This window comes from Gossypium hirsutum, chromosome D09 (genome assembly GCF_007990345.1).
Source record: "Gossypium hirsutum isolate 1008001.06 chromosome D09, Gossypium_hirsutum_v2.1, whole genome shotgun sequence".
Classification (NCBI taxonomy): Eukaryota; Viridiplantae; Streptophyta; class Magnoliopsida; order Malvales; family Malvaceae; genus Gossypium; species Gossypium hirsutum.
The window spans coordinates 27,207,568-27,222,103 of record NC_053445.1 but is presented as its reverse complement, the minus strand read 5'-3'; the positions used below and the strand labels follow the sequence as shown (position 1 = coordinate 27,222,103).

Here is a 14,536-nt window from a genome sequence, read left to right as displayed (position 1 = left end):
ATATTTATGAAAAATACTTTAAAATTTTATTAAATAATATTTAAAAAAATATTCAAGTTTTGAATAAAAAATTATTTTTATTTAAATTAATTGATAAATATATTTTATTTACAACTCTTAATTAATGTATAATAAGTTGGGCGCTCAAACTAAATATCGTAGTAAGAAAAGTGCCACCTGAATTAATATTAAAACGTAAAATTAGAATATGAAAAATACTTTTTTAAAATATTTTATTATGATTTTCAAAATTGTCAGGTCCTCTGCCTTATGGGAATGGGCTACATTTTACTGTCCCAAGGCCGGCCTCCCAAGGGTACGAACTATGAAAATAGGGACGGGCATAAAGGGCATATTCGGAATTACGTAACAAATCTTGCCGCTTTTTTTTTCCTTCAATTTCCCGCCAAAAATACAGAAGAAAAAAAAGCTCCCAAATCATTCCCTTCTTTTTTTCCCTCTCACAGTCACCGGCACTTTCACTTTGCTCCTTCCTATGGACATGGACATGGACATGGACATTCCGCTCCCTGAAGAGCTCGAGTTACTGGAAGCCAACTCCCATTTTTATGAAGAACCCTACATAGATTCTCCCCCGTCCGATCCCTCTCCTCCACAATCACCGCCCTTGAAAAACCTTGAAATCGACGGCTCAAAACGCCCTCGAAACTCCGACGCAATCGAATCTCAACCCGAGGAGAACAAGAGAACCAAAAGAATTGATATTGAGGAGGAGGAGGAGGAGGAGGAGGAAGATTGGCTACGGTACGCTCCGCCAGAGGAAACTAACGTTGAGGTTGCAGTTGAAAAGGATGAGGAAGTTTATTTGTCAAGGTTTATGTCGGCAATTAATGGCGATTGCATTCCTGTCACCGCGCCAAGTGGTGGCGAAAGAGTTTATGCGAAGATTAGCGGTGCGCAGAGGGATGAAGGATTGGAGAAATTGAATTGCAAAGAACGATCTAAAGGTAGCTTATGCAAAATTTAGGATAATTAGAAAAAAAAATGAAAATTCTCAACTATAATATATGATTTTTATGTTTATTTGAATTAATGTTTAATTTCTTTGCAGGCCTTCTTCCTGAACCAGTCAATGTTCTATTGCAAAGAGTGGAACAACAAGCTTTTGCCAAGGTACATTGCCATTTACAAAAATTGAAGGGTTTCTCCCCCTTTCTCTTTAATGCTGCAAATCTTGAATAAATTCACTAACATGTTAAAGTGGTTTTGAAAATGTTCATTTGTTTGTGTCTACATGTTATAGTATTTGTGGAATTGGAGTCTGCTATACAAAATTGTTTCCTTATATTTCAATCTTTCTAATGTGAAAGAGGAGTTGTAGCAAACAAAGTGAAGATTACATTCTTGTACAATATTATCAAATATGAAAGTCAAAACTAGGGGAAATTATAGAAGATTTAACAGTCAGCCATAATTTCTTTTCATGTCACGCTAGTGTCTAGATAGTAATAGTTTTGAATCTTTTTCTTTGATCTATGTTGTGCTCAACTAAATTGAAATTTGCCCTTGGCTTTATTAATTAGCAGTTCTAGTGGTCATATAATTTTGCTATGGAAAGAATGGTTCTTGTAATTCATTTATCGGGTGTTGAAGGCCTTGGAAGCAAGTTCTAAACATCAGAATGATATAACTATTCCCGAGACAACTATGGTCCATGAACAACTTTGGGTCGAGAAATATGCTCCAAGTTCATTCACTGAGCTCCTTAGTGATGAACAAACAAATCGTGAGGTACATACTAGTTATTTACATACGTAGTTCATGGAGACGATAATTGTTTTAAGTTTTATGTATGTATGTATATATATATCTTTAGTTATCAAGTTCTGATGGTGATCTTACTGCAGGTCCTATTGTGGTTAAAACAATGGGATTCCTGTGTTTTTGGATCCGAAATTAGGAGTACCTCAGATGAAGTTTTGTCAGCTCTCAGACGACTTTCTTCTACTCAACATAAAAAATCTTTTGATTCGGATTTTTCAAGAAAGAATAGAGGACATAGATGGATTAACGGAAATAACAACCACATTGATAATGTGGATCATGGGACCAATAATTTAAAAGGTATGCAGGACTTTTGGAACAAAAACTCAAGGCTCACTGGTCCACCAGAACAGAAGGTAAGCAATGGTATATTTGAGAGAGATCTGTCATGGTTGAGACATTTCCTTTCCTTCCTGTTAATAGATTTCCTTCAATAAGTTGAGGAGTTATAAAATCATTTCAAATTGGCACCAAAAAGAAATATCACAAGAGAAGGCTGCTCTATGACATCACGTTCTAGAAGGAGCAGTGTACGGTTTTAAGTACCTGTTCGGAAAACCAAATTGATCTGTTCCTAGTAGCTCTGGTTTACTTCTGTGTTTACTATACTTCAATATCTCTTGGTGTCAGTTGAAAGAAATTTTAGTTTTTCAATTTAGCAGCTGGTTTTGTTTGAATTCTTTGATATGTTATATGCATCACAATAAATGTAATCCGGTTTTTAACAGACTCCTTAGTTGAGAAATCATCAATTTCTTATCTTGTTTGGTGCTCTTAAATAACACAACGCATTTCTAGTAGACTAGAAAGTGTTAATTTGCTTCATCATATTTTAGTGCTAATCATCAACTTCTAAGATTGAAATCCATCATTAATTGAATCTTATGAAAATTGCAGATTCTTCTACTCTGCAGTTCCCCAGGGCTTGGAAAGACTACACTAGCGCATGTAGCTGCAAAGCATTGTGGATACCGTGTTGTGGAGGTCTTTTGTGTTTACCTTTTACTCATGCAAGGTCCCATAGGTTCATCAACATTGCAGGATATTGGCATTCAACCATTGCATTAAGCTGTTTCTGGTTGCCTCTCTTTATGTATTAAATAAGATTTACTTTGACAGAGAGGATTTAATTGGCTAAAAATGATTTTATAGAGTCATGGATGTCTTGTTAATTTTCACAAGCATTATATTTCTCAATTGATATGTCTAGAATGTTCTGTTACTTCTTGCATATTTTTGTGACAATTTTTTTGTTTAACATTTGTATTCTGCATTAATCTTTTTAAGTATTTGATAAGAGTCCTGTGTAGGTTAATGCTAGCGATGATCGATCAACATCAACAATTGAAGCAAAAATCCTTGATGTTGTTCAGATGAACTCCGTCATGGCTGATGCAAGACCCAAATGTCTGGTTGGTCATTAATTATTTCTTTTCGAAAGTCTCATAGTTTAATTTAATTTATTTGTTTATGCAAGATGATACTCAAACAAAAGCTTTTCGAGTTGTTTGTAGGTGATTGATGAAATAGATGGAGCTCTTGGTGATGGGAAGGGTGCTGTGGAGGTTATTTTGAAGATGGTATGGCACGGTTCTGATTGTTGATGTCCTGTGGTTTTTGTGAAGCATATTCCAATCATGCATCTAGTTACGGCATGCTCAATCGGTCTTCAATATCTACTTTGATTGTATATTCTCTCTTTTAGTCGGCATTTTGGTGTTCTCTTTATAGTTATTTTTTTCTGCATGGTGGTTAAAACTTTAAAAGGTTGTGTGGAGTAAGAAAGCTTAATTATTATCAATTTATAAAAACTAGGGGTGTAAACAAGACATTATCTTTGCTTGCAAGATACTCAGGTTTGGCTCATAAAACAAAACAAAAAAACTAAATTGGCTCAATTATTGTTGAGCTGAGCTCAAGCATCTTTAGCTATCAAGTGAGTCAAATTTGGGTGACTTAATGCTTGACTTAAGTAGCTTGCAAGTCTAATTGAGTTTTTCTATTTCTAATATATTTTTTAGTTAGGAATGGAAATTTTCAAGTCAAACTTGAACTTGAACACGAACTTGGGTGCAAATAAATAAGCTTCAAGCCAAGCATGTGAATGAAACTCAAATTTTGCTAGGTAAATGAATATAATTGAGTGAGCTCAAATAGTTTGATCTTTATATTGACTCAAGTTTGAGCTTTAAAAATGAAACTCCTTTGAGCTTGAGCCAAGGTTTGAGCCTCAAATATTGTGTTGGGCTTGAGTTTCTTATGACTTGAGCTTGGCTCGGCTCAACTAAAAAGTTACTTTCAGTTACTCAAAAGAAATGCCAAAACATTCTCTTAAGAATTTCCAAAATTTTTATACTTTGTTAGTACTGTCTAAGTTAGCAAAAGCCACAGGATAATCTTTGTTAAATTAGCGTGCTAAAAAGTGCATCACTACAATTCTATTGGTCAATAGGACAGTGAGTCATATGTTTGCTTGATTCTATTCCTTTATTCTTTTGATGTTGATCAGTTTCTTTGGTTCTTTTTAAACGTTTTCTATAATTAACTGTATTTTGAGGGTAATCTATTTACACGAAGGAAAGGAAATCTGTCTTGGTTGAGACATTTCCTTTCCTTCATGTTAATAGATTTCCTTCTATAAGTTGAGAAGTTATAAAATCATTTCAAATTGGGATTCCGATTCAGTTACTTCATTTATTTGGGTGTTGTAGTTTTTCTGTACAGTTCATGAAATCATACAATCACTCGATGCAGGTGTCTGCTGAAAGGAAGCATGATTTTGGGAAGGAAAATAATGCTAAGAAAAAAGGAAGTAAAACTGCATCCCTAACAAGACCTGTGAGTTTGAAATGCCATATGTGCGCTGTTTGGTAATATTTTGTAGGTGACACTAAGTTTTTGGGCCATCTATGTAGGTGATTTGCATATGTAATGACCTCTATGCACCTGCTTTAAGACCATTGCGTCAGATAGCAAAGTAAGTTCTTTAGCTGTCAACAGTAGTAAGCATGTTGGTGATTTTGACCTGGTGCTCATGGTATTTGTTATTTGAATGATCACTTGGCAAGTGTTACTAGCTCTTTGTTTCTTTTGCCTGAATTTATAAGAAGGAACTCTTTTGATAATCTCTTTATTCCTTTTTGTTGGCATTTCTGCTCCTGAAGGAAAGAGTATTTGAATTAAAAGGTGCATTGATTTCTGCTGCATTAGGCACATAACTAGTGTAGATGAAATGCCTTTTGACCTCTTGTTTAATGGTAGTACTAATGATTGCCAGCTTTTAGAACTCCTTTTCATTGTTTGTTTGTTATACCTGGAAATTTCCTCTTTTTTCCCTCCTTAGCGGAGTTTTGAGGTGCTTAAAATTATTATCCTGACAATACCAAATATTTTTTCCAGGGTTCATATATTTGTCCAGCCAACAGTGAGTCGTGTAGTAAGCAGGTAATTCATCTGCAATATTATTACTTAATGGTTATGATGCTTCAAGTTGCTCCCGGTGTTTTTATTGCATAATTGTCCTTAAAAAAGGAAATTAACATATTTATATTAGCTATTATTAGTTTCCAATACAACTTGATTGTGTGATGGAAAATATATTCATAACTAGGAAGAACAATTAATTAGTGAGCCTGATTTTCTAATTATGTTTCTTTTACAGGCTCAAGTATATTTGTAACAGGGAGGGAATGAAAACAAGTTCCATTGCCCTTACTGCACTAGCAGAGTTCACCGGTGAGTTTTGTTGCTTGTTGTCGAGGATGTTCTTTTACTTCCATTAGTGAAGATATTCATATTATTACTAAAGCTTCTTTAGTTGCGAATTGTTTTTTCTCTCATTTATACTGGTTCTGGTTCTATTTAGGCCTTTGTTTTTCTAGTCTAATCTCAAGATATCATTTTTATATTTGGGCCTTAATAATATGAACTATTTTAGTTGTGTTTCTTCCTGCCTTTTTTTTTCTAATGTACTTATCTTTATTCCCTTTGGTTAAAATGTTTCAGAATGTGATATACGGTCATGTTTGAACACTCTCCAGTTTCTCCACAAGAAGAACGAAACCCTCAATGTGGTAAGACTTTTATGTCATCTTATGGTTTTGAATGCATTCATTAAGAAATCTAGCACTGTTGCTGGAAGGTTTTGTTTAATCTTACTAATTTCAGAAAGAAGTTAAAGGTTTAAGATTCAATGAATGATACTGTCCGCTAAGATAGAATTGTCCTTTCAGACTTTCCTTATGGGAAGAGTCAGGAAAATAGAATTTTTTGCTGCGCCAATTTAAAATGTTTTAGTTTCAAGTGTAATGTGATGCCTGGTAAGTGTATAATAGTTATAACTAACACCAAAACTAAATAATTTTAAACCTCAACTTTAAATTTTGTTTCATAGGAGGCTATTAATTGACCAGCTATCCATTGAAGTCTAGAATTCATATATGTTGGTATCTGTAAGATGAAGTTTATGGATTAGTATAATCTATAATTTGTTTCATTTGAATTGTTAGTCATTTCTAATGGCTACATCAGCACTTGGATATCTTTTACCGTAGCTTTACTGTAACTCTAACCTTCTTTTCTTTCTTTTGATGTATACATTTTTAGATGAATGAAATGTGGTATCTCTTTCCTATGCAAGTTTGCTTGATAATCTTAGACGTTATACCCTTTTGGTAGTTTAGATAATTTTTGAACTGCTTTCATTGATTTAATCTAATAGGTTATATTTGGCGTTTAATCAATTGTGACAAGTAACTTAACAATTTTTACACTTTGTTCCCTTCTTCCCTTTATTCTTTAATCATCGTTGTCAATGATTGCAATTGTTTATTTTTGAGTCTAATTCATTTTTTTCTTTTTCCATTTTCAACATTTTAAAGCTTGGGCATTTTATTTAGGGCAATGAGTAATGATTAGCATGGTTTCCTCTTTCTAGATGGACATCAGTTCACAAGTAGTTGGGCGGAAGGATGTCTCAAAAAGTGCTTTTGACATATGGAGAGAGGTATGGCAGTGACTTCTTTTGGAATTGTTTTAGTTATTTATACTTTGAAGCATTTTTTTACTTGAGGCTGCTGTCCTTCAGATTTTTCATAAAAGAACAAAGCGGGACAGGAAATCTAACACTAGTTCTGGGAGCAGCTATGGTGAATTTGACTTTCTGCATGCCCTCATATCTAACCGGTAGATATTAGATGCCTCTCAATGTCTTTTATTCCAATTCTGTTTGAACATTATTATTTTTCACTTCATGTTTCCCTCCAAAAGGTGTGATGATCCTTGTAGTGGACCAGCAAGCCTTTTGCTTCTTCTTTTTTTTTTTTTTGTGATTTAATTCCTTTGCTTCTAACCTTAAGTTATGAATGACTGTGCAGTGGCGATTATGATGTAATTTTGGATGGGATCCATGAAAACATTTTGCAGCTCCGGTATCATGATCCAGTGATGCATAAGACAGTAAGGCTTGCCTATCTGAAGTATTTGTAGATGACCTATTCAACTTATCTGAAGTATTTGTAGATGGCCTATTCATATGGAAATACAATATTGTTCACCTTGTCTCTTTCCACAATGAAATCTTTACCATGTACTCATGATATTTCAAGGTCAAATGCTTGAATTCTCTTGGCATCTCTGATGTAATGCAACAGTATGTTATGCGGACACAGCAAATGTCCCTTCAAGGTGAACGTATGCAGTACCAAATTCAAATCCCTGGCATGTTTATGGCCACTAAACACTAATCTGATTTTATCTTTCACTGCAGTTTACCAGCCTTCTGTTGCAATTACTTTGCATCGGATAGTTGCCCAAATCCAAAAGCCAACTCTTGAGTGGCCAAAGTCATTTCAAAGGTAATCTCTACTCCATGCCCAAGTTCTGAAGAACCCAATGCCAAACATGGAGGACTAACAGTCGATAATACTGTATTTGGTGCAATGCTTCAGATACCGTACTATGCTGATGGAAAAGACAGATATTTTAAGGGCTTGGCACCAGAAAATTCCACCGTACATGTCTAGACATTTATCAACAAAGTCCTGCATAGAGGACTTGATATCTCCTTTGTTGCATATCTTGTCACCACCAAACTTTAGGCCGGTAATTGATTTGAATTTACTTAATTCTTTGACCTTTTCTGGCCTCAATTTCTTTCTTTCTTTTGTTTATTTAGGTAAATTAAGCAAGTTCTTGAAGCATGCAAACATAATGTGTCTTGCATCTCATGGTTTGTGTCTTTTTTTACTGCAAAACATGTATTCGTTTTTTAATGTGTTAGCTGGACCACTATTTGTTAATTGGAGATTGGTTTTTCATTATTACTGGAAAAGTATTTTGCACAGTTACAATTAATTGTGTTCTGCAGTGGAATTTGCATATGCATTTTGATTGAACTGTATAAACAAATAACTTTATCTTGTTTGCAATTTTAAATATACGCTGTTAAATATTTTCCTATTGTTATTAAAGAATGCTTGGAAGGTGAATTATTGACAACGTAAACAAGAAGTTTAACATTGGGCTAGGCTAGATGCAATCAAATAGGTGCTGACTTTTGGAAAGGTAGTGTCCCTAAGGTTTAGTATGCAATCCCCATGTAAGTTTTATTTGTTCTAAGCAAACTATAATCTAACAAAGGATCTTCAAGAGTTCCAATTAAATTTTGACCCTTAAAATCTATCCATGGATTTGTATCAGGAAAGGTAAATTTAATTCCAAGGGATGACGTTATGGACAATGTTGCCACATTTTTGTTTAGATGCTGGGCTCTTTGTGCTAGTTATGCTATCGAGTTTTGTAAAGATAGTTAGTATTAGTCATTCGGTTGCTTACTAGTGTTTCTAGTTGTGCACATAATGCTTGACGCTACTCCTGCACATTTAGATACATAGTAATATACAATATTAATTGTTTAATGTTGATTTGCTTGATATTAATTCTTTGATCATTATATAGGGTGCCTACTGTTACTATTTTTGGTGTCCCCTCATCTCTCTCATGTATCTAGAATGTTCCTTTTCTATTTTCATGTTATTCTCTTATTAAAAGAATGCAGCAGTTTCTTTCAAAAAAAAAAGAAAGAAAGAAAGAAAAAGAATATAGCAGTTCTTCCATCTCATTTCTGTGGCTTTTCTTGTGCCTTCAACAGGTGGCATTGCACTTATTATCAGAAACTGAGAAGAATAATTTGACTCAATTAGTAAATGTGATGGTATCCTATTCTATAACCTATAAGAAAATGAAGTCTGATTCACTGTCCAGTAACATGGGACATGAAGCAGTTTCAGATGCATCAGCACTCTCTTTTGAGCCCCCCATTGGCGAGTTTATTGCTTACAAGGTTTCTAGCTGTGCTTTATGTTTAATGGCATGCAACTTTATTCAAAATTTCATGATTTTGACCTGAATTTCTCTCTCTGATATAAGCAGGATTACAGATCAGATCCTCATGTACTTCCCTTAGCTATGAAGCAGGTTTTATTGCATGAGGTATGTAATGTAGTTACTGGACAATATTCTGTATTTTTGTCTACTTCTTTTTTAAGATATGCTAGTTTGATGTTGGCTGATGCCTGTCTCTGTTGGCATATAGCTTGATGATTGTTATTGGTGCTGAAGTTGCTTTAGACAGACAAAATTGAAATAGATTACTTTAGTACTCACCGGATTCTGACTATTTACTATCCCTTTTTAATCTCTGTAATCTTTTATATAACTGGAAATAATCCAACAAATTTGTGGTTGCTATTTTTTGGGAAGTATCATGTAAATAGGGGGAGTGATCCTCATATGTGAGCTATAGGATAACCCTTTTTGTTCTGTTCTTGGTGAGACATTTATTGCGAGTAAAAGGGATTCTAAAAGAAGCAATAAAATAAGAGAACATATACAGTAAAAAAGTTATTTTATTTTGGTGCCATGAAACTTATTTCTAAAGTTCTTGATGGCATTGCTGTTTCCAAATATTTCTTTAAACGGTTTCAAGGTTTTATTTGATATCTCAAAAGAATTGATGATAGATCATAGGATAGACATGGCTCAACATATCTATTTTTCCTAGCCAGATGAACAAATGTGTGTTGTAAAGACATTTATTTGACAGAATAGTGATATTGCAGTTTTGTTACTTTTGAAGTTTTGTAGGTTTAGTGGCATGCAAACTCAAGCAATTCATAATTAGATTTTAAAACTTGGAAATATTGTTAGGTGTCATTTTCATGGATTTAATCTTCATTATTTGGGTGCATTTTCCCAGATACCTACTTCCACTCTAGACCTGCCATGAGTTACAATTTTTCTTTCTTCTGAAACCACTATGAGAAATATTAAATTAATCAATTTAGTCTAGATAGGAGTTTAATATCCCTATCCTCTTAATTTAAAGTTCTTTTAAGTATCATCTTTGTGCTTGGTGGATTTTAAGCTTGTAGCAGCGTTTAGCATAAACTTTTTAACATCGTGTTCTTCCTTAGATTGAAATCTCTTCTGTCTGTCGAGTTACAGACTTCAACATTTTATTTTCAGAAAAGGAATTTCAATTAAAAGTAAAAGCTTTTATACAGTGTTCTTACTTGTGAAGGCTTTTGGAATTTATTCTGATTTCAGGTTGAGAAGCAAAAGATTTTGCAAGTAAGCACTGGGAAATCTGCGCAGAGAACAGATGGATGCTGCAATGGAGACCAGGGCGTTGTAGGGAAAGGGGCCAGTGTAGCCAAATCTGCTAAAACTATTGGTGAGAATGCTGGTGCAGGCACAAAGACCTTTGAAAATGAAAAGAATATATCAAATACAAGGCAAGGTAATCTTAGTACCACCACAGTTTCATCATCTTTGGTTTCTAGCAGAAGTGCCACCGTGGAAGCAAAGCAAAAATCCACTTCAGATGTCAGGAAGGCACGTAGTGGTTTTGATTTCTTTGAAAGGTGATCTTTTTGACTTCTTTCCGTTTATTTTGATTTATAATAAGTTTTTCCTTCTTTATTCTTCTTGTTATTGTTATGCTAAACTTTGTAAAAGTTTGAGAATAAAAATGTGGCTAATGTAAGTGACAATTCCTCCCGGCAAGTCAACTTCATACCCTTCCTATTTCTTTGCTATGTTTGATGGCCGTATGAACTATGACACATGCTTTATTTCCGATAGACTTCCCATACATTTGTTTTTTAGATGATTAAGTATTTGGGTTAAGCCGAAGTCAATCTGGTTGAAGGTTACTCTGGTTGATCTTGTTCTCACCTTTTCATTTCAGCTTTAGAACACCTGTTCTAAACACTTGGTAAATCTTTGGCTTCTTTAGCTGTCTTCACCTGATCCTTTCTCTTGCTGCTGTATACAGCCATTAGTGTCTGTCTGTTAAGTGAGCATGGCATTCTCTTAGAGTAATCAACTATGTTGCCTTGGATTATAAGTCAACTGTAGCAAATGAAGGTTTAGTGCCAGTTCTAGATGAAATCTCTTCTGATTTATAAAAATAATCAGTGGACCATACCAGAATATATTGACTATAGTTTATATAACTGTATATACATTATATTTGCTGAGATTTTGTCAACTATCCAGGTTTAGAAAACCAAGCAGCAGAGGTTCTCTGGATTCTGAAATTGCAGTAGTGAAGGAAGTGACGTTGGAAAGAGATTTGCGGCCTCTGTTATTTAAATTTAATGAGGTAAATTCCTATCGTTTAGCTTCATTTTATCAAAGCTGAATTTTAGTACATAACGAGTTAATGACTAATAGAAAACCTGGTTGCTTGGTCATGCCATGAATGTTATGTTAAAATGAAACCCAAAGGTTTTGCTGAAAGTATTTCCACATATTTGAAGGATCATTTTCCCGTACTTACATTCGAATTTGTATCGTACATGTTTACTTAAAGTAAATAGTTGAAGTAACATATGTGGAGATTACGTATTTTCAGCTACCTCCTGGAATTTGGTGATATGTCACTGATGGCTTGCTTTAATGACTTCAAATTCCCAGTTTCATCTTCTGGCTGTGCAATTGGTATCAAACTAGAAAATGATGCAATACTGTGTTGTTTTTTGCTTTCCTTTTACATGCAGGGTTTTACCAATGCCGTGAAGAGGCCGGTTCGAATGCGCGATTTTTTGCTATAATGAATCTCCATGTCTTGTCCAGCACTCAGCAGCTGCTAATTTCATGTACAATATTGAACGCACTGATATTATTTGCCCTTCAAATTCCAAAACTATATAATGACAACATTTCTTACAAGTGTGCTTATATATATATATATATATATGGAAAAACAGTCTCTTTTCTTGTACATCTTTTTGGTATTTAAAAGAAAAAAAGAAAAAGAAAGTTAAAAGAGCAATTAGAAACAGGATGATTTGTTTCACTTAGATGTTTTCTCGTATTTTAAGATCTTGTCTCGTACATGAGTTTGGAATTGATCAAACTGTACTTAGATTATTAACTTTAGATGCAACAACATAATATGAATATGAAGTATATGGAAAAATAAAATTAAATATGAATTAACATTTTTAAATAAGTTGTTAATTTATTAAGGGTATGTTTGGACAAAATAAGATAATTAAATGAAAGTAATAATTAAGGTGGTAATTACAAGAATTGTAATTTTCTAAACGTGTTTGGTTGATAGAGTGTAATTATGTTGTAATTTTTTATGTTATGTTTGGTAGTACAAATTGTAATTATATAGTTACAGAATTTATTTGTAAAAAATATTAATTACTATAAAATTTATTATTATGATAAAAATAATTTTTAACAAGTAACTAAAATTAAAATCAAATTATGTATTATGTTAGTCTTAAAAAGTAGTTAATAATATGATTATTAATAGAAAAAATAAGAAAAATAAACATTATATGCAATTTTATCTAATTGTTCTAGTCTATATTTGGTGGGTTATTCCTTTTTTAATATTTAACATATTCTCCTTATCATTATTTATTGGTTATTAATCGAGTTTATGATCATCTGAATATGAATTTGTATCATTAATGTTATCAAAATCTTCTTCTTCTATGTACTATTCAAAGTATGAATCATCTCAATTCCACATATGATTGAAGTTATGAAATATGCAAATGTTAGTACAATCCAACCTTATTTTTTTATTCTATACTAAGGTGATGTTAATAGGAGAATTTTTTAAAAAAAAAACAACGATTGTCTTCTCAACTACATTTTGAAGCCTTAAATATATCAAATTAAAGAGTTCACGAGCTATCTATAATGCTTGTGTTTGACACCATTCTCTTATATAGTATCATATCCCACAATATGGTGCAAGAAAATATTTTCTATTTGTATAATTAGCATTAACCATATAATATTTAATTCACAATCCAAATAGTCTATAACTTTAATTATAAAAGCTTATATAAACTTAATTTGGAGAAAGACTTATGTCAGGTTATATCCCTTTTTTATAATACATAAATTGAGTAAAAAATAATATGAAAATTATAATATATATCATTTATAAAAAAAAACGTCTTAGGTTATATCATTTTTTATAATACATAAATTGAGTAAAAAATAATATTAAAATTATAATATATATCATTTATAAAAAAATGTCTTATAAATTGTCCAAAACTTTCATAACACTTCTTATAAAAATAATATAATTTTTTGTCATAACTTTAAAATGTTATTTTTTTTATAAATTAGTTATGATAAAAAAAAACTATAACAATTTTTATTGAATAAGTATATTATTTTTATAATATATAGCATGAACACATAAATAAGTTATATGCATACTTCTTAGTCATAACTTTTTTACACAAACATATTTTAACACTTTTATAACATACAAATTATTTTTTATAATAAACTTTTTATCATAAATTTAGAAATTTTGTAAGATAAAAAAATATATTTTTGAAAATAATATAATTTTTATTATAAATTTAAAAAATACATAAATTATTTTTATAATATAATTTTTTAGAATTTATAATATAAGAAATTTTTTAACCATAATCATCTCAAACACTCATACCTATTTATGCTTGTAATATAATTTTTATAACTTGTATATAAATAATTTTTTAAAATTGGATTTGAGTATAATTACCTATGTAATTACTCAAATTCTCACCCTTCCCTTCTTTAAGAATCAGAAAGTATAATTGGGGTACATCAATTACACCCAATTTAATGGGATCCACCAATTAAATGGTTATCCAAACATGTCACCCTTATATAATTACAAGTAATTACACTCAAATCCAAATACTAGGTGGCTTTCCAAACACTTCCTACAATTAATTAAAAAATTTCTATCTTCCTTTTGTTTTAGCTTAATTTGTGTGTTTTGCATGATTAAATTAATTCTAAGGAAAATGACATTTGGATTCATGAGTAGTTAATTCTTTTAAGAGGATTAACGAGTAATTCTTTTAAGAGGATTAACGAGCGAATGTGGAAGTAATTAATGGGAAAATAAGGGTTTACCTTAGAATTAGTTGGTTTAAATTATGCATGCTTAAACCTTAGGATTGACAACCTTAGGAAGTAATCTAGGTAGATAGGCCGAGAGGATAAGTTTGCCGAGCACCTCATAATTTATCTCAGTTTAAACTGCAAGGTTGAGATATAAGTGGCTTTTATCGATGAATTAATCAGTTATAGGTGGAGAGATAATAATTGGTTAGTTATTATCTAATTCATTAAAACCTGAGTTTCGAAATTGATTACACCCATTGAAGTGAGTTAATCTTCTGTCTGTTAATTGAGATTTCTTTGT

The 14,536-nt window shown here is 32.2% G+C and overlaps 1 protein-coding gene across 1 annotated transcript; it reads left to right on the top strand.

Moving 5' to 3' along the window:
- The first annotated feature begins 426 nt into the window (after nucleotides 1-426).
- Nucleotides 427-12,073, top strand: LOC107891949 (chromosome transmission fidelity protein 18 homolog). Its single transcript, XM_016816878.2, has 23 exons — nucleotides 427-968; nucleotides 1,073-1,134; nucleotides 1,615-1,752; nucleotides 1,869-2,141; nucleotides 2,683-2,769; nucleotides 3,096-3,197; nucleotides 3,300-3,365; nucleotides 4,540-4,623; nucleotides 4,701-4,762; nucleotides 5,185-5,229; nucleotides 5,447-5,520; nucleotides 5,791-5,858; nucleotides 6,722-6,790; nucleotides 6,872-6,969; nucleotides 7,161-7,242; nucleotides 7,392-7,470; nucleotides 7,553-7,640; nucleotides 7,734-7,887; nucleotides 8,936-9,127; nucleotides 9,217-9,276; nucleotides 10,393-10,709; nucleotides 11,347-11,452; nucleotides 11,850-12,073. The coding sequence occupies exons 1-23, from the start codon at nucleotides 497-499 to the stop codon at nucleotides 11,901-11,903; spliced, it is 2,832 nt and encodes a 943-aa protein (XP_016672367.1). The 5' UTR covers nucleotides 427-496; the 3' UTR covers nucleotides 11,904-12,073.
- The last annotated feature ends 2,463 nt before the right edge of the window (nucleotides 12,074-14,536 follow it).